We start from the raw sequence: 24,067 nt of genomic DNA, 5'->3' as shown, positions 1-24,067 counted from the left end.
AGTTGATGGATAAGAAGAAGCATCTAGTATGGACCTGTGGACCCCGTGTGCTGTACACAACATCGATCTTATGTTAGAGGAGATCGGTTTAGATCAAAATTGTGAAGGAGACTTTACAGAACTCGAGGTTGGTGTCAAGATTTATATATAACCACTTTAAAATCTTATTTTTGTTCAAAGAACAGTCTAAGAAAAAAGAGATAATTAGGCCTGCTATAACCCGCTTTACGACAGATTACTTGGCTATGGACTCCATTCGAGAATCCGAAGGTACATTAAAGAGATTGTTTATCAGTGAACAGTGGTTAAATGACAGTCCCTTGAAGTCCAGTATCGGGCTAAAAGTGGACGACATAGTCACAAATAGGAGGTTCTGGTCTCGATGTTCCAATGTCGTAGAGGCCACTACTCCTTTGGTCACGGTGTTAAGAATGGTGGATGCTAACAAGAAAACTACCATGGGCATCCTTTACGAAGGTATCAAGAGGGCCAAATCAGCTATTGGGGAGAAGTGTAGTTTTACTTGTAAAGTGATCAAGATTGTAGAAAGAAGGTGGAACACTAAATTTAGCCGTCCAATTCATTATGCAGGTACATATATATTTATATCCTTAGAATGTTTAATTCTAAATTATTTTTTTATGAAATTTTAAATGACCTTTCTCTATCTATATATTTTCTAAGTTACTACTTCAACCCAAATTTTTCTATTTGACACCTGAACATCCCCACAAGATTATGGAAGGGGCCAGATACATTATTGCTAGGCTAGAGAGAAGCCATCGAAACTAGGTAGCTACGATACAAGAGGTAATATTTAATATTTGGGTAAGAACTTCATTGAGTTGTTATATTTGTGCGGAATAATGCACGAAAACGAAATATTTTGTTTTAGCTTGTTATGTATCGGGATGTTATTGGATCTTTCAGAACTAGACTTGTTAGGAATTCTCGAACTAAGATGGATCCAGGTTAACCTCTAACTAATATTTTGTTCATTCATATCTTTAATTTTATGAATTGTTCTTGTCCTTACAATGTTTTTTGTATTTTAATCCAGCTGAATGGTGGGAGATATATGGTAGTGATGTACCTCACCTAAAGAAGATAGTAATCAAGGTGCTCTCCTAGACATGTTCTGTTACTGGGTGTGAGCGAAACTGGAGTACGTTTCAATAGTTGCATACTACTAGGAAGAATCGACTCACTTTGGAGAGGCTTCATAAACTAGTCTACGTTCATTACAACTTAAACCTTTGAGAGTGGCAAATAAGAAGGAAGCTTGAAGACTACGGGACGATAGACTTGGAGACAATATTTATCATAGACACAGCAGAACAATGGGTAGCAGAGGAAGAGGAGCAAGTGTTGCACAAGAGAGCGTTCCTTAAGGATATCAGTGATGAGCAACATGAAAGAGGAAGCAGCCTGCCAACATATTGATAATTCATCGAAGATATCGGTGATATTGCACCTAATGAGGGAGACTGGGAAGGGGGTCTAAGGGAAAATGAGAGAGATGATGATTCTGAGGCCACCCTATCCCAACCAAATTATTCACATATCGAGTACCAACAGTAAGAGGGTAGAGCCGAGTACGACAATGTAGGTGAGCATGAAGGATGGACAAGCTTCGGGGATTTTGAATTAGGAGCATAACAAAACACTAACACTCAAAGATTTGGGTATAATCAGATGCCCATTAATTTGGATGATTCATTTTTAGATCAAGTCAATGAATTGTCACGCGAACTCTATCAATGGCACCAGTGTGACCAAGATAAGGAACGACGTCGTCTGTCATTTTATTTTTGAGGTTGTATGTTACGAATTGTATGCTTTATTGTAGTCCATGTATGATGATATACTTAATCCATGATAATTCTATGCTTATCCTTTTGTGTGATGTAAATTAAATGGTAAACAATAGTTCATACAGGGAAAGAACATATCAATATTCACATATTCAAGCAAAAAAATGAAAATTCTTAATGGAGTACCCCCATTTCTTATTAGATTCCTAAAAAACAACATTTATAATGAGTTTGAATAATTTTTTCAGATTTGTTTTAAGGCTTAATACTACCGATTCGGTTGATTCCCGATCCGGATCGTCGATTCATCGATCCGGATGGGTTTTTGAGGTGCCCGATCTGGGGCACCGATCCGTTTTTTAAACCACTGGTTACAATAGATGCGCCCGTACACGTACATAGGATCTCGAAAAGGGGTTTCTCTGCAATTGAAATTACATGTCGACTTCTTCGTACCACCTCTCCCCTTGCCATAATTACCTATGATTGGCACATACTTCCACAATGGAGTAGAAGTAGGCTCTTCGACTTCTTCTTCTTCTTCCAACACTACAATCACATAATCAGACCCAAAAAATCAGCATACCCAATTTTCTCCTCTATACCAACACCCAAATACAAATAACCTCTGAAAACTAGTTTAGTGGTAGAATTAGTTTAAGTGTGATGCTTTCTAGAAATCGACAAAATAAAAAAAAAAAGTAATTTGCATTCTTTATCCTTGCACAACCCCATTTGCAATCCAATCCCAATAAGAGTCCATTTTAATCTCTAAAACTCATTTAACAAAAAGAAGTAGCTCCCCCTCTTGGATCTCTCTTTCTCTCTCTCATCTACCGACTTCCCACTTCCTCGACCCCAATTGGGATCTCTCTCTCTCTCCCCCCAATTTGGATCTCTCTGTCCCTCTCTCTCCCCCACATATCTCCTCTCTCGAATCAAAATTGGATCTCCTTTTTTCATATATAAATGGGGAGTTCAAACTTCAAATCATTCACAAAGAGAAGAAAATGTAAAGAATTAGATCAATGAGTGATAAAACAAAAAAAAGTAATCTATATTAACTGATGACATTATCATAAAGAACTACTGATGACATTACTTACAATTTAAGCCACAACAAAGTAAGTCATGCTGATGACATTACCTGAAACTCAAGCCACAGTAAAGTAAGTCATGCACCTGCAAACCATAAGAGAGAGTCTAAGTCATGCATGTGCAACTGCAAACCATAAGAGATAAGAGAGTGTCTGTTATCGAGAGAAAGGAGGTGAAAAGATGTCTACCAGGCCCAAAAAGCCTTTACACCATACAAAAAAGTTCATAAAAATGATCCAATGTCTATCGGGCCCAAGAAGCCGATGCACATGTAAAGATCTCCACCATAGCTCAAAGAAAGCCCAAAAGAGGAGGCCAAGTGGAATGACATGAACTGAGAGTAGAGCAAGAAAAATCCCACAATTCATGAATGGCGCTAAAAAATACCCAATCATTGGTCAAAGGTTCAAGACAGCCAAAATCATGCCTAAGGCTATACAATATCGAAATTTCAACCTAAGGCACTAAAACAAGACATGAAGTCATGAACCAAGCACCCGCGTTGCCCACCCAAGAAACAAGGCCCAAAAGAAGAATAACACAAGTTGAACCCATCCAAAAACGCCCTTCAATATTGAAAGCCTAAGACAAATATAGGCTACATGGCAAAAATAGAAAAGGGCTAGTAGGTACGACCTACGGATTCTCTTCCATAAACCTATGGACGGCTTCGCTTGTTTCCCTTGCCCACTAAGGAGCGGTTGGGGATAAACGAGCATTGGACTTGTGTGATCAACAATAAAGCGCAAAGAAATATCGACTTGGGCCCAACGAGCAGCTTAGAATGAAGATGTGAGTTGCTCTAACTGGGATGTGAGGCTTAAAACCTCATGCTTTAATAACAATATCTCTTTGTTGGCCCGTTGGATGTTAGCAACTTCTTGCACTAGCCTAGCACTTAAGTTGCTATTTTCGAAAAATAAGACTCTCATCGGGGGTTGGGTCAAACCCTACAACTTTAGCATGGATGTAGGCTTCTTTGGCAGCAGATTGCTCTGCCGCCTTTCGTGTAAAGCATTGGCCACCACTAAAGGTGCAGCCCCGTACAACTATCGAAACCCTAAAGATATGACACTGAGGGGTCCCAAAACTTTCTACGTTATAAACTGGGAGAGGGGGGTCCTCCTCATTTTGGGTTTCTTCTTATAAGAGACTTTTGAATTATGCATCATCCAAATTGGGTGGAATTGGGCAGGGTTCGCATGATGAGCGTGACCTGTGGCGAGGACGTTACGGTCCGATGGACAAGGCCAGGTTTCGAAGAATTTCCATATGTACTTACAAAAAAGAAGGGCCAAAAACAATAGGCTTCTATATAATGAGTAACTAAAGAATGATAAATACTCTGTGATATATGCTTGTGCATGGAAATACCTTTGGGGATACTTGCAATTGCAATTAAACGCATATACAACAAGGTCCAATACACCATACATGAATCCCAATAAAATGCTATCAATCCAAACACATATAATACTAACAAGCCAACAAGACATAAAATACTAACAAACCAACATATTAAAGATAGAATTATAAATCAAGGTCTCACTCTCTGAGTTACTAAGAAACAATAACAAGCAGAGCACATTAATAAAACAATCCTAGTCCTCAAGTGAAAATTGAGGACTACATAGCTAAGAGTGTTTGTAAAACCCGCTAGTGTTGGTAAAAAGAGGAGCGGAGCTCCTCAATTGAATCCTCTAGAACCTCAGCACCACGCACAACAGTCTGCACTTCTACCTCGTTCTTATCAAGCCTCACACTAAATGCATTTAAACGCCGACTGAGGCGCTCATTGTCCTCGTCAAGATGACGATTGAGGCGTTCAAACGTTTCCTAGAGGCCCATGAGATCGGCCAAGTAACGATCAAACCTCAAAATATAGACCTCAGTTTTTTGAATGAGGTCCTCAGCCTTTTTCACTCATGAAGGATGTCCATCATTTGTGGGAATTTCCATATTCTAGTGTTGCACAAAAGTCAGAAAACATCACAAGGCAAAGAATAACATTAAATCGAAAAACAAGGGACCTGTTGCCTATGGTTCTTCATCATAAGGGTGGTTCATCATAAGGGGATGACACTTGCAAACGAGCATTTTCCGAATGGTTCCTCTTAAGAGAATTCATGCACACATACCTCGAGAATGTTATCTTGATTGTCATGGTACAACTGCAAGCTACAAATAAGATTAATTTTAACCTATAATAATTGTTCAACGTTTTGATTCCATCCCCAACAAATATTGTTCAGTCGTAAAAAAACTAAACCATACCATAGAGCCTTACCACATTGCCATTAAGGATTTCTCGCACTCTAAAAAACTATATACACATGAACCTTACCAAAGAGCCATTAAGGATTTCCTTCACTCAAAAAATGTTAAAACACAGTATATTGTTTACCCCTACCACAGTTATTTTTCTCTTAATAAAAACCATTCCACAGAGCCATTAAGGATTTTTCTCACTCTATAAAACAAAATACACATGACATTGTTTACCCCTATCATTCAAACCCATAGTTACTGGAATCTCTCCACTGACCTCGCGTTTTCGGTTCTGAAACCCGATTCCGCGTTTCCATTAAGGAATCTCCACGGAAACCGTTTTTCAAAACCAAAGAAACTCGATTCCTTAGTTTCGGAATCTCAATTCGACACATCTTTAGAAACTTTTTTTTGGAACCGAAAAACTCGATTCCTTAATTTCAGAATCTCGATTCAATACATCTTTAGAAACCATTTATCGGAACCAAGGAAACTCGATTCCTTAATTTCGAAATCTCGATCCAACACATCTTTGAATACTTGAACCCATTAATTGCGGGTGGACGTTCCCAAATATATCGAATCTGGATTCTAGCGAGGATTAAATCTTAATTCCATGTCAATGGGAGTAGAAATCTTCTTTCGAATGCTTCTAGTGGTTGCAAGGTTTCATTATTTTACTTGTGCCACCCTGGATGGCCTTTACTTTAAATTTAAAATATAATTAGTAAATACACCGCATACAATTAAAAGTAAAGTCATGGAGTAGACATTATCCTATTTTGTCTTTATAATAATGAAGTCAAAATCACAATTTAGGAATACTTGTTTTTTGTATATAATGACCATAAGTTCAATAGTTAACATAATCACTTTAAAATTTGGCAAACCTTCTAATAAGAAACATCCATTATAGGTTCTGAAGTTGAAGAGGCTCAAGATGTGCTTGTGGCTTCCTTCTCCATAAAAATGAAATCTTGATTCCTAGTAGGGGTCGTCAAACGCATTCCATAGTCCATATTATTGTAAATCTGAATCTCAAACTGGCATGGATCTCTGATTTATATACTTTAAAAACTTGATTCCGATACGTTAGGATTACGATTCAAAACAACATCTCTATGTTCCACATATGTTAGAAACTCGATTCCATAGATGTCGGAAACTCGATTCCGCATATTAAAGAATCTTGACTCTTAGAGTTTCGATTCCTGGGGGATGGGAATCCCGATTCGAAGGAGGACAAAATTTCGATTCCATAGGTGGATGAAACTTGGATCTATTTCGGTCGAAACACGATTATGAAAAACTAGGAATCTCGTTCCTAGCCATTCCTATAGTATGGACAACGATTCCTAAGACAGGAATCTTCTAGCCAATTGCGAATCCAAGATTTCGGTTCCTAACACGTTTCGGGTTCCCAGGCGTTTCCAACAACTATGTTCAAAACCAATCCACATAGCCAATTTGGATGATGCATCATCAAAAATCTCTTACAAGAAGAAACCCAAAATGAGGAGGACCCCTCTCTCTCAGTCTATAGTGTAGAAATTTTTGGGACCCCTCAGTGCTTTATCTTTAGGGCTTCGATAGTTGTACAGGGGCACACCTTTAGTGGTGGCCAATGTTTTACACGAAAGACGGCAGAGCAATCTGCTGCCAGAGAAGCCTACATCCATGCTAAAGTTGTAGGGTTTGACCCAACCCCCGAGGAGAGTCTTATGTCTGAAAATAGCAACTTAAGTGTTAGGCTAGTGTAGGAAGTTGCTAACATCCAATGGGCCAATGAAGAGATATCACTATTAAAGCATGAGGTTTTAAGCCTCACCTCCCAGTTAGAATAGCTCACGTCTTCATTTTGAGCTGCTCGTTGGGCCCAAGTCGATATTTCTTCGCGCTTTATTGTTGATCACACGAGTCCAATGCTCGTTTATCCACAACTGCTCTTTAATGGGCTAGGGGAAACAAGCGCAGCCATCCATAGGTTTATGGAAGAGGATCAGTAGGTCGTACCTACTAGCCCCTTTCTATTTTTGCCATGTAGCCCATATTTTTCTTAAGCTTTCAATGTTGAAGGGCGTTTTTGGATGGGTTAAGCTTGTGTTATTCTTCTTTTGGGCCTTTTTTTTGGGTGGGCAGTGCGGGTGCTTGGTTTATGACTTCATGTCTTGTTTTAGTGTCATAGGTTGAAATTTGGATAGTATATGGCCTTAGGCATGATTTTTGGCTATCTTGAACCTTTGACCAGTGATTGGGTATTTTGGGTTTTTTTAGCGTCATTCATGAACTGTGGGGTTTTTCTTGCTCTACTCTCAGTTCATGTCATTCCCCTTGGCCTCCTCTTTTGGGCTTTCTTTGAGCTATGGTGTAGCTTCTTGGGCTCGATAGACAATGGATCCTATTTATGGATTTTTTTGTATGGTGTATGGGAGTTTTTGACCCGATAGACATCTTTTCACCCCCTTTCTCTTTATATCAGACTCTCTCTTATCTCTTATGGTTTGCAATTGCACGTGCATGACTTAGACTCTCTTTTATGGTTTGCACATGCATGACTTATTTTACTATGGTTTGAATTGCATATAATGCCATCAACATGATTTACTTTACTGTGGCTTAAATTGCAAGTAATGTCATCAGTATTTTTTTATGATGATGTTATCAATTAATATAGATTACATTTTTTTTTGTTTCATCACTCATGGAACTAATTCTTTACATTTTTCATGAATGATTTGAAGTTTGAACTCCCTGTTTATGTATGAATAGAGGAGATCCAAATTTGATCCGAGAGAAGGGATATGTGGGGGAGAGCGAGGGAGAGAGAGATCCAAATTGGGGTCGGGGAAGTGGGAAGTGGGTAGATGAGAGAGTGAGAGAGAGAGATCGATCCAAGAGGAGCTACTTCTTTTTGTTATATGATTTCTAATTGGATTTTGATTGAGATTGGATTGCGAATGGGGTTGTGCAAAGATAAAAGAATGCAAATTACTTGTTTTTTTTTTTTTTTGGTCGATTTCTATAACGCATCATACTTAAACTAATTCTACCTCTAAACTTGTTTTCAGACGTTATTTTGTATTTCGGCATTGGTATGGAGGAGGAAATTGGGTATGCTGATTTTTTTGGGTCTGATAATGCGACTGTGGTGTTGGAAGATGATGAAGAAGTCGAAGAGCCTACTTCCACTCCATTGTGGAAGTATGTGGCAGTCATAGGTAATTATCAAGGTTTCAAAAGACGCTAGGTGGCCCCTAGACGGCCTGCCTGGCGCCCAACGCCTAGGCGAGCGCCCAAAACCTCCGACACCATGTGGTGCAAAATCTTAGTCTTTTTTATGTATTTGCTATCCAAATGCACATATATGCATATATTTGCGTCAAATTTTGTAAATTATTCCATTTGAAAATATCTCAAGTTCGCAACATATGTTTTTATATGCAAACATATCACATGTCTTAGCCTCTCAGGTACTCAGGTTGAGAATAAACTTACTCAAAATTTCAAACCATACAAAACATTTAAAAGTCTAATAGGCTATTGTAAGATCTCCTACTTGTATATTCTCCATATTCCATATCTATAAAATAAATCGTAATAACATCCAAGTTTCCAACTCTTCAACAAACTGACTTCCAAAACTATAAAAAACCAGTAAACCACACAACGAAATAGTCCAAAAAGGCAAAAAAATTACAAACGACATAACTAAATAAAAATCGTCCAAATGTCTAAAGCTCAAATCAAGATGGTGCAAAAACGTTACTACAAAAGAAGAGAAAAGACAATCAAGACATCAATAAGAGTTAGAGTCATCATCTTCATTGTTTTCATGTGCATCAGAATTGAGGCCGTCATCATCATAATCATCTCCCTCTTCAACATATTCCTCTTCTTCCAGAGATACTTCTGAATTTTTCTCCTCTTCCTCTATCTCCCTCCGTGAAGTACCAACAAAAGAAGTTGCTCGAGTGGCCCTCCAAGGATCAGAAGCTTGCCCCGAAGCCTCCTTGACCATTTCCAAACCCTCCCCAGGGAAGACCTCCTCAGTGCCAGGGTCACTAACTAGCTAAATCTGAAGCATTCTCCATGTCTTTCGAAGAGATAGGGTCCTTCTTTGGTTGGTTTTTCTTCTCCTTGAGCCTTTAATTCTCTCTAACAAAAACTAAGTCATTGAGCTTCTTTTGCTCAAGCCTATTTCTTCTCTTTGTATGCACCTATAAGGAAAAATTAAAACCATCCATAATTTCTCAAGGCACTCATTAAAACCATCGATAATTACCCCTTTTGACTCAATATCTGCATCTACATAAAAGAATTTGAGGTTCAAGTAGTACCCTACTGCATGCAATGGTCTTTGAAGCTGCCTATCCCATTTGTCATCTATACTTCGCGGCATCATTGCCCAAATTCTCTGCAATCTCATTCTTAACCCTTTCCATTGCATCATATATAAAGCCCATGGAGGGCTTATCAGCATCAACTAAGTGCAAGACCTTCACCAAGGGAAGAAATACTAATATTGCATGCTTCACCCCACGCCAAAGTTATTTCGAAACACTATCTCGTGCTTTCTTTCTCTTAGCATCTTTAGACCTCTTACACCTACTCCACTCCTCTGAAGCAAACATAGACCTTAATGCGATTCTCCTCTTATACATGCTTTGTAGACTAAGGTAGGCAGTGGCAAATCTACTAACCCCAGTCCTCACTAGCTCTTTTTTTTTTTAAACTTGCGCATCATGCTAATGGTAAGTATGTAACTGTATATATGAAGATTGTAATCTCTTTAGCCTTAAAAATAATTCTTTTAATAATAGGCAATTCACCAATTACCTCAAGCATAAAATCTACACAATGTGCAGCGCAAGGAGTCCAAAATATGTGAGGCATCTTCTGTCGAAGCAAATGACCTACAGCTAGATTGGGAGTAGCATTATCTGTGGCCACTTGTATTACAAGTTCCTCCCCAACCTCCTCAATACCCTTATCGATTGAGCGCAAAAAAACTGTACCCGTGGGACAATTTACTAACAAATTCATGCTACTCCTCCAATCACTCTACATATCTATTATTAAAGAAACCACAAATTTAGTCCATCCCTCCTTACGAGTCTTGAGATATTCGTTAGTGTGCTTGATTTTTTCTTTAGTAGTGGTTCTCCAATCTCATAAGGAGTTGGAACTTTCAAACCTGGCCCAAATTGCCCAATTGCTTCTAACATTGTATGGAAGCTATTCAAGCAAGCAGTGTTAAAAGAAATGCCCACATGGTAAAACTATCGAGCAATATACCGAATCACCCTGGCTCTATCTTTCTTCTTAAACCTATTTTCAATTGTCACTTGTTTTTTCCCCTTTCGTCCCTTACTTTTCTCAATTACAGTCTCAGGGCTAGGTGTAAAGAAACTATCTATAGGCCCTCTCGTACGAGCCTTCTTAGACCCAAAAGCCCTCTTGGTCTTAGAGCTCTGAGTACCAACCATGGCTAGCTCTTCTTCCCCATCTTCTTCATCTTTTTCAGTGTCAATATTATCATAAAAAAATATAGACCTCTAACTTTAATTCTGCTATATCTTTTTTTTTTGCAATTTTTTTACCCTTTTCAACTTCAATGTATTCCAAAATTTCTTTCTTTACAAGATCTGAGACTTTCTTACATGAGGCAACACCACCTCTAATATCGACAAGATGTTTCTTAAATCTATTTATACTGGCATTAGAAACATGTCTACAGAAATTGCACATAATTTTATTTTTGTCATTCTTATCAGGGTTAGCACAATATTTCTATCCCGGATCTCCACCCCAAGTAGACCCCGTAGAAGACATCTCAAATTGGAAAAATAAAACTTAAATAAAGATTATAAATTGATATTTTCTTTTCAATCTCTGATCTTCGATGTTGGTTACCTCAATCGAGCTACGAATCAACTCAAAAGTCTTATAATACCACCAATAGCACCCCAAAAATAATTTCAATGAGAAAAAAAAACTTTTTCAATTCACAAAAAGTACCTTCGATTATCAGAAATTACTTTAGATTCTCAAAAATAAATTTAAGATTGAGAGTTCTTGTTTTTTTCACTTTGGGGTTCAAATCGTGCATGGATAATGTCCAGGTGACTTTCTATTGGAAACCATTAATGCTTAGATTTCAGTTATTGCATGAGTATCAAGTTTAGTGTCAGTGTATGACTTCAATTTTATTCTTACGCTCAATGCAGGTATGAAGTCCTGCACAGTGAGCATTGCAGTTTTACAGAGTTTGAGGGAGTTTGTGAGCTTGGTTTCTCCTGTAAACATCATCCCAAGTGTAAATAATAGTGACCCTCAAGCTGCTGATGTCATGGTTTCTCTCCTTTTGAGATCTAATCAATTGTAACTCCCATAAACCAGTTTAAACCCTGTGATGTTGCAATTAATAGTTGTTTTGTAATCTCCCATGATTAATGATTTTTTTAATTTTTTCTACTCTAGCTTGTCATAACTCTCTCTCTCGCTCTCTCTCTCTAAGTTGAAGTCGTCAGCCATAATAGTGGAGTAATCACAATGTTGGGTTTTTGGGTACTCTGTATGTTATCTGCATGTGTTTCTAATCAGGATTTTACCCATGGTTCCATGTAACTAGTTGAATATTTTAGTTTGCCTCTGGTTTTATTTTTTGTTCTATTCTTTTCTCTGGGTATTAATATCAGCCAATGATTTTCTTTTCACATTTGACATGCATTATATCATCTACAGGTTATGGTTAATTATCAGCCAGATTAAGCATGAGCACTATCTGAACATCTTCAATTTTCATTTATTTCCCAAGAAAAGCTTTATTTTTTCTGTTTTTGAATCTCATGTTGTTCAAATTCATACTCTTCAAAATCTTTAACAGGTGGGTAACATTTTTCATTTACGAGAAAATGTACGTGTCCCCTTGGGAAAAAGGAACTGATCTCCACCACCAGAAACTGAAGGTACAGATGGTGACGATTCACTGCAAATCCTTTTGGAAAAAAGTATCTAATACCCAACTGGATTTGAACGTACCAGTGTTGTACAGTCAACAATGTTTACATGAACAGGAATATGAGCGCCATGTGTTTTAAATGTGCTTAAAGTGTACACTACTTTGAAAGTGACTCTGAATGTTCCAAAAGCTAATATGGGACATGATGAGCTCCACGTGTTTTAAATATGTGCTTAAAGTGTACTTTGAAAGTGATGAATGTTCCAAAAGCTAATATGGGATATGTCCATGCAAACATCAATTCTGATAAGGCTTTATTCAAAAAATATTATGCATGTTGTTTCTTTCTCGTTTTTTTTTTTTTTGGAATGGTAGTGTTGGTTGATTGTGGGGGTCACATTTGGGAGGTCCCGAGATCAAATTAATCTATGAGCTCTCTATATATTTTATTCACCTGGAATGTGACCATTTGCGGGGGAGGCGGGAGAATAGAGAGGGAGGAGTCTTCCCTAATCCTTGTAGTTATTGTATCATATGGAGTTACTTCTAATCTAATCAATACTCACTGCTAGATAAGAGCGCAAAAGCGTTTTTATTAGCACCAACAGTCACAAAACAAATTTAAAACTAAAAAGAGAGCAGATATAGAGCGAGAATCATTCACACATACAAATTGGTTATAAGCAAAAAGAATAAGACAAATAAGCAACAATTAAAATTATAATGAAACAAATTACAGCCAAAGTTTCCCCTCCAAATTCAACTCAAAATGGATTACAAAAAACCCACCAACTCAAAATTGTATGGTTCCTCACCAAGCAATGTTGAAAACATATTACATGAGTGTTAACCATGGCAACCACCAACCGTGTCCAAAACTAGGAGTCTAACCATGGGGACTGCTCACCAAACAATGTTGAAAGCTATGGTGAGTTATGTGAGGAAAGATGTCTTCTTTCTCTTTGCACTTGGGCATGATTGAACAAGACTCCTCTTCTTATCACTCCCTTTTGCTTTCTTCCCATCATCATAGTCCCAAGAGAATAAAGTGGGTTTGTAGGATAGATAATAGCCATGACAAAAGCCCTCCTCACTTGGTAACAAGGCATTCAACCTCCCACTCTCAATCCCATACTTTATCCCCATCGTTATAAACCATTAATATATACTTCCCAACCACAACTTCTGGATATGGATAGCGATTATCACTTTCACTTTTAAACCCCAACTCCCCTAATTTTGCATCCACCACCTTCTCCCATTTCTTCTCTTTTCTTAGAACCCACAACCTCAGCTCCAAACTACGGCTGACGGCTGCAAGTGAAACACAACCATCCCATTCCAACACCGCAACAGGATCAGCAGATTCTCTTAGGAACTCTGGTGGTGTTGGTATGATCTCTTCCTCCTTTTTCACCATGTCGAAACCAATAAGGTCTAGGGTGTTGAAGTGGCTGTAGATGTAACATGTATATCCAATGGATATGTGTTCTCGCTAGCCGGAGATTAGAGCTTTGTTTGGCTCTATTCTATCGAAGAATACCCATTTTCCAATCGATGAATCAAAGACCATGTAACATCGTCCAATAATGATCTCTGACAGCACAGCCAAAACCTCGAATTTGCAACTTTGGGGGTCGAAAGAGAATCCAAAATGTAATACACGGAACCTATGAATATGTGGAAGGCGGGTGGATTGGCCGGTTGCAGGGTTGACAATCTAGAAGGCACCCCTGTTTGTTAATATGCAAAGTATGCCATTGTTGCAAGTTATTTTTCTTGATATCGATGAAGAGCTATGGGGTAGTTCACAAAGTTGCATGATGTTTTCATGGTGTTTGAGGGAGATGGTAAAAATAGGAGCCTTTTTGTGGGAGGATGGGTGGAAGAGCGTAAGAGATTTGGGAGAGAGAATGAGGAGTGAGAGAGTGGAGGCATAGAAAGCTAGGAGAGGAGAGAAGGTTATACCAAGATTTTGAAACCCTCTTGAAACTAAGGATAAAAGGTGCAGGTAACCTCAAGAATTTCTTCCACTAGCTCATCTGGCAAATTGCCAGCTAGAGAACCCATCTTTGGAGAGAAAAAATATACCGATGGAATAGAGAAAGACAGACAAATTACCCTGTTAGAGAGAGAGAAATAAATTACCCTGTTAGAGGGAGACGTTCGAGGCACAAGGGGGGAGAGAGACGTTGGAGGCACAAGGGGGAAAGAGAGAGATAAATTCATAGATCGGAGAGAACGGGGAGTAAGAGAGAGAGAAAGAGGGGAACTGTAGAGAGAGAGAGGGTGGGGAGGGGGAGAGCAACAAATGGCTAGTGGGGGAGAGGAAGTGAGGTCGGTAGATGGGAAAGAGAGAGAGAACTGGGTAAGAAACAAGAAGAAATGGGAGAGAAGAGAGAATAAAGAGGGATTTAGGAATTGCTGAGGAAGAGGATGAGAGATCGGTAGAGAGAGAGAGACAGGAAGAGGCCCCCTTTAAAACCTAATTTTAGAGAGAGAAAGAGAACCCACTTGAAATGCTCTGCCCTAGTTGCACAGACCACCTCTTTTTCCCAAAGGCGCCTCTTAAAGATGGTGATAGAGGAAAGAGTAAAGTTAGAGAGAAGGCTCTCCCTTGCAGAGGAGCAGGCAGTTGCAGGAGCGTAAGTTCAGCTCTCGTGAGAGAGCGAGAGAAAGAAATGGAAAGGGTTTGAGAGAGATAGAGAGAGGGGGGTTCATAGGGTTAGCAAAACCAACGGTCATATATGTGGTCCCAACGGCTTTTTGGGGTCTATCCAACGTCATTATCCATCTGATCAAACGGTTATCTGTGGGTGACCCATCCGGATAGCGACACGCAAAATCATTCCCAGTTTCTAACAAGGATGCACTCGTTCATGCCAAAAGATATCACTACTCCCTTAGGCAAAATTTAACCGAACTCCCTTGGGCAAAATTTCGAGAATCGGCAAGTTACGGCCCAAAAAATTTTAAAAAATCAATAAAAATATTTTAAAATAGTGTTTTTTGAGTTTTTATTTGTTATTCTTTTATTTTTTATTTTTAAATTGGGCGTATATATTATGCTGTTTCATTATTTGTAAAAAAATATGAATATTTATACGATATTTTATTGTTTGGATGTCCGTATAATTATAAATGGGAAAGCTTTCTATGTTCCCCCTGCAAGATAGAAGTTTTAGCCTCCTTTATCCAATCGTCCATTTTTTAATGGAGGGCTAAGATTGCCCCATTCACAATGTCACCTCTTTACACTATTTTATTTTTAATTATTTTTTTATAAACTATTTTGACACCCAATTTTGGACGTCCATCTCTCTATTAAACTCGTAGTAATGAAAAATATAAAAAAATATTTTCAATAAAATAAAATGACCAAAATACCTATGAAAGATTCAAAGGGTATTTTGGTCATTATATTTTATCGAAAAATTACTGCTAATATTTTTTATAGGTGCCCCCCAATGAAAAGATGACACGTACCAAATTTTATATTCAAAAAATTTGTATTAAAAAACCTAAAAATAAAATACTTTAAGACGTTGGATCTAAGATCAAACAGTGAGTGGTTCTCTTGATAAAAAATAGACGGCTGGATGGTAGGGGGAGGATAGAACTTTTATGTTGTAGGGAAAACATAGAAAGCTTTCCCATTATAAATTATAATATAGTATTATAGTATTGCATCGAAAATATTGAGACTATGTTATTTTATTTCTCATATTAATTCTCTTTACTCGTCCAAAAAATTATCACAATGTAACTAACTAACTATAATATTATACATTTGAAATTGGAATTATTGGTTTACAATTTATAATCATTTTACTATACAAATAACAATAAATTTGAAAATTGTAGTAATATCATCTAATTTGAAAAATGTAATTTACCGCTATAACAAAAATAATACATTATATAATTTGTAATATAAATAAATTAATAAACTAAATATAAGATTTGGTTATCAATATAATTACTATAATTATCTATAGTACATTATTAAGCGTTAAGGGGTAGACACATGTGACAAAAATAAAAAGGGACTCTAATGCTATAGAGATGGTAGGAAACGACCCCATCTTTAGGAAAAAAAAAAAAGGGGAAATGACCTAATACTATAGAGATTGTAGGACACATCCCTATTTTTAAAAAGGAGAATGGGGGAGAAAAGAGAATGAGGGGGAGAGAGATGCCTATGTTGTGGGGAGAGAGATAGAGATATATGTTGGGGAGCTAGAGAGAGATTGTAGGATAAATATCCTATTTTAGGGAAGAGAGAGAGGGGGGGAAGAGATACCTGAGAGAATATTCAAGGGAGAAAGCGAAAGAGAGAGAATATTCAAGGGAGAAAGCGAAAGATCAGCGGGAGAGATTTTTAGAAATTGTTTTTATGGACATAGAAAGAAATTTTATGGATACACAAGGCAAGGAGATTTCAAATAATTTGATATCTATTTATTATTCTATTCTTGTCCTCCAAATCTATTATCTTTATCTAAATTAAGATGTTGAAAAATTATCTTTCCTTTTTAGGGAAATTTTTTAGATGAGATATTGAGAAATTGAATCTTGAAAAAGAGAAATCTATGGAAAATCTATTATCTTTATCTAAATTAAGATGTTGAAAAAATATCTTTCCTTCTTTAGGAAATTTTTTAGATGAGATATTGAGAAATTGAATCTTGAAAAAGAGAAATCTATGGAAAGAGAGGTCATGGAGAGAGGAGGATAGAGAGAGAGATAAAGAGAGAGAGAGGAAGGGTGTGAGAGAGAAAGGTGAGGGAGAGAGAAGAAGTTTGTTTATTTTGAAACATAATAAAATATTGAATTTTTTTTTAAAAAAATATATCTTCTAAAACCCAGAGAGATGATATGGAAGAGATAGAGAGAGGTGCGTGGTAGAGAGAGGGGAAGTTTGGAACCCTAAATTCAGCTTAGAAAAAAAATAAAGACAAGATTTATAAGAGGTTTATGGATAGACTATAATTTAGTATTATTTATATTAACTATTTTCTTTCTCTTGAATTTGAGTTGGGGATGAGTACCTATTTTAGGAAGTTTGAACCAAAAAATAGAAAAAAAAAAAAAAAGAAGAACAAAGGGGCATGCATCCATTTAGAGAGGTTATCATGCTTGCATGAGGAGTCCTCTTGGATATGGAAACAACCTTAGATATATATGCGTCTCTCTCTTCAATTTGAATTGGGGATAGGTACCCATTTTAATAAGTTTGAACCAAATAAAGGGAAAACAAAAAAAAGTGGGGCCTACTTTCTTGAATTTGAGTTGGGGATAGGTGCCCATTTTAAGACATTAAGAGCTGTTATCATATTTGGATGGAGAATCCTCTTAAATATGGATTTTGGTAAGGGGTGACTCATGATTAATCAAAATTTTGATTAATAGATATCTTTCATAATTGAATATTTCGTTAATATGTTAGAAGAGATTAACAAGTAATTACATACGTGCCCCCAAACTCACATGTGCATATGAGTTCCCGGACTAATATCCATTTTAAAGATAGATTTTAGATTTAACTTTTGAAGAGATGATGAACATAAATAAAATTTTGAAGTGTAAAAATATCTTTTAAACATCCTTTTTTTTGCGCCATTTATTTAGGTGCATTTTTTTTAACACAATCTTTTTTGCACCATTTATTTAGGGGCATTTTTTTTTAACGCAATCTTTTTTGCACCATTTATTTAGGTGCATTTGTTTTTAGGAAAATTATCATAAATATACTTATATTTTAATAAAATCGGAAAAAAATAAACCCAAAATTTGCAAAACCTCGGTTACACCCTTTTTATCAAAATTTGGATTTTTTTGGATGAAATTACCTTTTACGGTTGTCAATTTACTATAAAGAATATTACGGTAATTTAAATACCGTAACGTATAGAAAGGACTTTACGGTATTTTTATATATTGTAATATAAGAAATACATTTTACGGTAATTTAACTATTGTATTGTATTAACTAGAAATTACAGTACACGAAGTACCGTAATGTCTTTCGGAAATTATATGGTTATCATATTACCGTAAATATTTTCCGCTTTTTTTTTTTTTTAGGGATTTTTCATAAAACCCTATTTTGACGATTTGTTTAGCACTTTTTCATCCATTTTTTTCTCTTTTATCCATTTTCTATCTCTCTCATCATCTATTATTTATCAATATTTGAACGAGGTTTGTGAAAGCATCAAATATACACACCAACATTGATTTATAAATATGTCATCAATATATTATGTTGTTTTTAGCATAAAAAAAAATATATCATGTTGTTTTTCTATAGCACTTGATGTAATTTGATTAAAATATTGTGTAAATAAGTTTTATATTTATTTATACTGTCGTATAAATAAGTTTTAGATTTATTTAATGGTTGGCCATCAAAATAATTGTTTTTTTATAATACTTGATGTAGTTGGGTTGGCCATTGTAACTTTTTTTATATTATGGCATTTGTTTTGCAATCGTTTCTCCCTCATGCAACCTCCTCATTATTTGTATGTATTATGGACTTCTTTTAAGTATTTTATATATGTTTCCATCTGAAATTTCTATGCAGTGATTCAGCTTGTATGCAATAATAATGGGTGAGAATAGAGTGAAAATCATGTTACACTTTGGTGGTTTTTTGAAGAGAAAACCTAATTATGGAAATATTTTCTATGACGGTGGGGACGTAATAGTTATATTGTTTTAGGGGATCCCAACATTTGAACAAGTCAAGGATCACTTGCCAAAAGTATCAAATTATGCCCCAAGTAGCATGACTATTAGGTATATTGACCCAGGGTTATCAAGTAACAGTAATATGATACGTATTGATGATGATGATGACATTGCCAATATGATGGAAGGGTCTTCTCCCATCGCTATGTATGTATCAAACAAACCTATTGAGTCTGACTGCACTGAATATCGACCACCAATAATGCCTGATATTGGTCCGTCTGACTGCGGTGAATATCGACCAACAACAATGCCCGATAATGGTCCATCAAGTTGGTCATGTAAGAAGTTTGCAATGAAAATCATTAATTTTCTTATTTGTCAATTATTTGTTATGAGTTAGGATAATTTTCACTTATCTTGATTTTTTTTTTCTACAGCACATCTCCACCAGAGCAAGTAGGTGACAGTGAATATGCTGCTGGCATAGGCGTACAAGGTGAGAATGAATCACAAATCGAGCGACATTTCGACATCGATCCGATAGAAAGCCCCCTGAGGATTAACCGTTATGAAGTACTTCGAGAGGGTCAGGATTTTGATAGTGTACAGGCATGCCGTAATCACCTTATTGATTATGCCATATTACAAACCTTCAATATGAAGTTTATAAAAACAAGGAGAGACGTGTATGGGCGAGGTGTGTTGCAGATGGGTGTTCATGGTAAGTGCACTGTTGGAAGGTTAATATAACAAACTCCTTCAGGGTGAAGAAGTTTGTAAACGTACGTTCATGTGTCGGTAGAATAGGTAGGGTTCATTAGCCACTTGCTCGAAGCCACTGGGTGGTAAGAAAGATCAAATACCGGTTGAGTGATATGCCCGATCTTACACTTGGAGATGTGGTTAATGATATACAACGTGATCATGGTGTCATGTTATCATACCAACAAGTATGGCGGGGTAAAGAGGTTGCACAATAGATAAATGAGGATCTCGCTAAATATCTTAATAAGATCCGAGTCACTAACCCTTGAACCTTAACAATTATTCAAACAGATGATCATGTTAGGTTTGAGGATATATTTATAAGTAATAGTCCATGTTTATATGTATCTCTGTTTGGTTGTAGGCCGCTAATAGAACTAGATGAGACATTTTTGAAGAGAAGATACAAAGGGATATTATTGGCTACAGTTGGGGTAGATACGAATGAAAATATATTTCCTATAGCATATGTAGTGGTTGAGAGTGAAAATACACAAAGTTGGACTTGGTTCCTAAAGCTTTTGAATGAGCAGTTTTTTGAGAGGTCTGATTTGCCAACATTGACTATTGTCTCAGATCGTCAGAAAGGGTTACAAGTCACAATTGAAACAATATTTTCAACCAGTAAACAAGGCTATTGTATGAATCACCTTGACGATAACTTAAAAAAGGCCTATAGAAATTCGTTAGTCACAAAGCTTTATTGGAAAGTTGCACGTGCATTGACTAAACCAGACTTCGATGAGTACATGACAAAGATTGAGAGTGTAAATTCTGTGGGCTATGACTGGATCATGTTACAACATTCAAAATATTGGGCAAACACATATTTTCAGGGGTATAGATACAATCATCTTACATTCAACATATCTGAATCCTTTAACCGGTGGATATTACAGGCTCGGGAGAAGCCCCTTATTAAACTCCTTGAATACCTAAGGGTTAAGCTCATGGGAGAATTTTCAAAGAAGATGGCCATGTCCTTAGAATGGAGCGACGTGCTTACAACGAAGGCCCTAAAGGTAATAGACCTGAGGAAGGATAAGTCCAAATTCCTTCATACAGTCACATGGGCACATGATGGTATGTATGAGATCAATGCAGATAGGATTTATGTTGTTAATCTGGCGACTCATACATGCAGTTGTCAGGTGTAGCAGGTTAGTGGGTTGCCGTGCAGTTATGCAATCACCGCTATAGATCATAGGCATGAAGATGTTACGGAGTTTTGCGGTATTTATTTCATAGTTCAAATATACCGTAGAGCATATTACCTTTCCTTTAACCCAATACCTGATGCACTAGAGTTGCCAGAGATTGAATATACAACAGTAATGCCACCAGCTGCAAGGCGAATCGTAGGTCGGCCAAAGAAGTGATGCAGGCAAACAAAGTACAAAGAGATTAGGCCTCTTAAGTGTAACTGATGAGGTTGTGGGCCATAACTGGAAGACATGTAAATCAAATATATAAAATGATGTAAAGATGTCATTAGTGCCATTTCTTCTTTTTTTGATATGTTATTTTGTTTTTGAATAAGTAAAGAGGCCAGTTGTGACGACCCAAAATTTTTAAATTAGAAAATAATAATAATAATAATAATAATAATAACAATAACAATAATAAATAATGATGGTAATAATAGCAAATAGCAAATAAATATATATATAAAATAAATATAGTAAAATTTGAAAATAAAATATAAAGTATGGATCATTGTGTTAAAATTATACCATGGGACCATGCCTTTTATTCCACATGATTTTGCATCAAAAAGTTTAAGAGAAACAATAAAATAATACACAAATGAGGTGTCCATCATTAGTGTGAAGTGGCACAAAGGAATGAGAGGTGGCATAAAAGAATGAAAAGTGACACAAAAAAGAAGGAAAGGTGGCACAAAAAGACATGAGCTGGCTTAGAAATTAAAATAAAATAAAATAAAAAAGGACACATGGTTGGCTTAGAAATTAAAGTAAAATAAAAAGGGACACAAGGTTGAATATGTGTCACAAGGAGAAGTGTTCTCCCTCATTATATAAAGGCTTCCTGCCCCTAATGAGCTAATCATCAAGCTCATCAAGTTTGATGTTTCTCTCTCCATGTAAGTCCTCTCTCTCTATGTAAGTCTTCCCTCTCTCTTCTCAATTATTTTTAGTTCCGTCCCCATGTTTCAATGGTGATCTTATGATATTCCCATAATAACATTACTATTATTACCTCAATATGATTATGTTTTATCTCTTATTCATTTTCATTCTCTTTCCAATGATATTAGAATCATTACCTCATAATTATCATTATTTGTTAGTTTCTTTCATTCTCTCTCTCTTCTCCTCTCATATTCTTAAACGAATTTCAAACTCTCTCTTTCTTTCCCTTGCATAATATTAATAATATCGTTATTCTCTTTAATAATTATTCATATCACCATCTATCAGTACTTCATAATATTCTATTTGTTGGTTTCTCATTCTCTCTCTATCTTCTCCTCTAATATAAAAACGATTTTTTATACTCACCTGTCTCTTCCCTTCCCATATTAATACTATAATATCTTTATTCCACTAAATTATAATAATTTTATTAAAAATAGTATATAAAATTGTGATGATAAAGAAACCATATGTTTTAATTTATGATGTAGAGTATAGATAAAATGAAAGATAATATCAAAATCTTATACAAAAATAAATAAATAATAATAATAATTTAAACCATACCTTGTCCTTATATTTTTGATATATTCATAACTATAATATTCCCTCAAAAATGACATTATTCCATAAAATTAGTATTAATAGTATTTTGATTCTATTACTTTTATGAACATATTTTATATATATACTCCTTCTTTCTATATAAACTCATTGATATATTTTTCCATTCTTGTAGCCGAAAGCCAGTAATCCCAATTTTGCTCTTGCAATAGTAACACATCTTGTGACATATAAAGGTAAGTGACAACATCCACCTGAAAAATAATCTGTTTTTAAAATAGTGATATTTCAGTTCATCTTTATTTTATAAATTTTATGCGTAAGTGACCTCATTGTCTTAAAAAATAATCTTTTTAGTAAAATTGTGAGATTTCCTTCTACTGTTTTTGAATATTTAGACATTATATAAAATTCATGTGCAAATGACTGTCTCATTATTTGAAAAATCGATCCTTCTGCACTTGATTGTAGTATTGCCTATGAAATGATTATTTGCGAATTGAAAATTCCATAATTGTGATATTTCCGTATTTAATTTTGGATTCCTATAAGAGTTTTTCGATTGATACTAGACTGTTATCATGTTAGATTTCTAGAATTTCCTTCAGAATTGCTATCTTTCAAAAATTATTACAAAATGTGTTACTAGTTACTTACAGAAATTTCAATGAAAGTGATTGTTTAGATTGCTTCAAGTGAATTCCTGTTGATAATTTCAATGATACTTTGCATATATGTTATTGCTGCTTTCTGATGTTAAAAGAGTTTCAGAGATAATTTATGTATAGGTGGACCCATCCAAGACGCTGGTGGGGTATTTGGATTCATCCGGGACACCGGTGAGGTATGATTAGACCCACAAGCTTTATTTGGACTTATTCGGTTATGCCGGTAGGGATTATTTGGACTCATCCAGTATGGTAGTAAGGTATGATTGGACCTGCAGGGATTATTTGGACTCATTCAGGATGCTGGTGGGATATATAAGTGACCTACTTGGGATGCCAGTAGGGTATTTTGTGAAATCTTTGAATGATGCATGGATGTTAAAATGTTTATATGCATTTCAATCATTTGGATTATGTTTAACTGTGTATTTGTGAAAGTAAATTTGTTATCCATAAATGCTTTTACTTGCATTGTTTTTAATACAATTCCCATTTGAAATTATTTATATTTTCCAACCATGATTATTTTTTAGGACCATGATGATCACTTACTGAAAGTCAAGCTCATCAAACTATTATGAATCCTTTTCAGAGTAATGACAACCTTATCATGCAGCAGAAATAGCTTGGGAGAGATGATAATCAAGATCAAATATTTTTGTAACTTTTGTTCTATCAAAATTGTAAAATCTTCATTTTGACATAAGTTGAAAATGTACTTTGTACAGTTGGGAAACTTCTGTATAGATCTTCCTGTTAATATTTGTTATGAGTAAACTTTGTACAAACTCTTAGAAATGGAAAATTATCTAGCCTTCATGTTAATACCAGTTGTGAGCCGAATTTGTAGAGATTAAAATTACATTATTTGATGCAATACAAATATACAAGTAGGAATTTTAAATTTGGTCTATATATAGATAGTATAAAAATGGCCTGTCTCACCTCAAGAAAGGTAGTGAATTTGGGGTGTGACAATTTTGGTATCAGAGCAATAGGTTTAGGATTTCTAGGAAACCTGAAAGAGAATACTCTAAGTGTACTTATTGTTTGTACAGACAACTACGATGTGAA

General features: G+C 35.9%; 1 protein-coding gene and 1 long non-coding RNA gene across 13 annotated transcripts in view; both read left to right on the top strand.

The window, feature by feature from the left end:
• The window catches only part of LOC110007661 (uncharacterized), a 40,456-nt gene extending 27,973 nt beyond the window's left edge, over nt 1–12,483 (top strand). For 5 of the 11 annotated variants that reach the window (XM_088854495.1, XM_088854500.1, XM_088854496.1 and 2 more), the window contains 3 exons: nt 8,249–8,398; nt 11,408–11,561; nt 12,067–12,415. In XM_088854495.1, the coding sequence (XP_088710621.1) occupies nt 8,249–8,398; nt 11,408–11,561; nt 12,067–12,280 (518 nt within the window). In that variant the 3' untranslated portion in view covers nt 12,281–12,415. Of the gene's footprint in view, nt 1–8,248; nt 8,399–11,407; nt 11,851–12,066 lie in introns of those variants that run through there. The other 6 variants (XM_088854498.1, XM_088854501.1, XR_002281716.2 and 3 more) reach the window with 4 other exon arrangements.
• Nucleotides 12,484–21,639: 9,156 nt separating this feature from the next.
• Nucleotides 21,640–23,784, top strand: LOC148779511 (uncharacterized). 2 transcript variants are annotated; one of them, XR_016045140.1, is made up of 4 exons: nt 21,640–21,728; nt 22,501–22,561; nt 23,097–23,169; nt 23,272–23,784. It is a non-coding gene; the product is annotated as an uncharacterized LOC148779511 (long non-coding RNA). The 2 variants fall into 2 exon arrangements; XR_016045141.1 differs by having other exon boundaries at nt 21,671–21,709.
• Nucleotides 23,785–24,067: the final 283 nt, after the last annotated feature.

Source organism: Amborella trichopoda, chromosome 12 (genome assembly GCF_054954075.1).
Source record: "Amborella trichopoda isolate Santa Cruz 75 chromosome 12, AtrichopodaSantaCruz75HAP2 v2.0, whole genome shotgun sequence".
Classification (NCBI taxonomy): domain Eukaryota; kingdom Viridiplantae; phylum Streptophyta; class Magnoliopsida; order Amborellales; family Amborellaceae; genus Amborella; species Amborella trichopoda.
The sequence above is the reverse complement of the archived record's forward strand: the minus strand, read 5'-3'. Positions and strand labels throughout refer to the sequence as shown.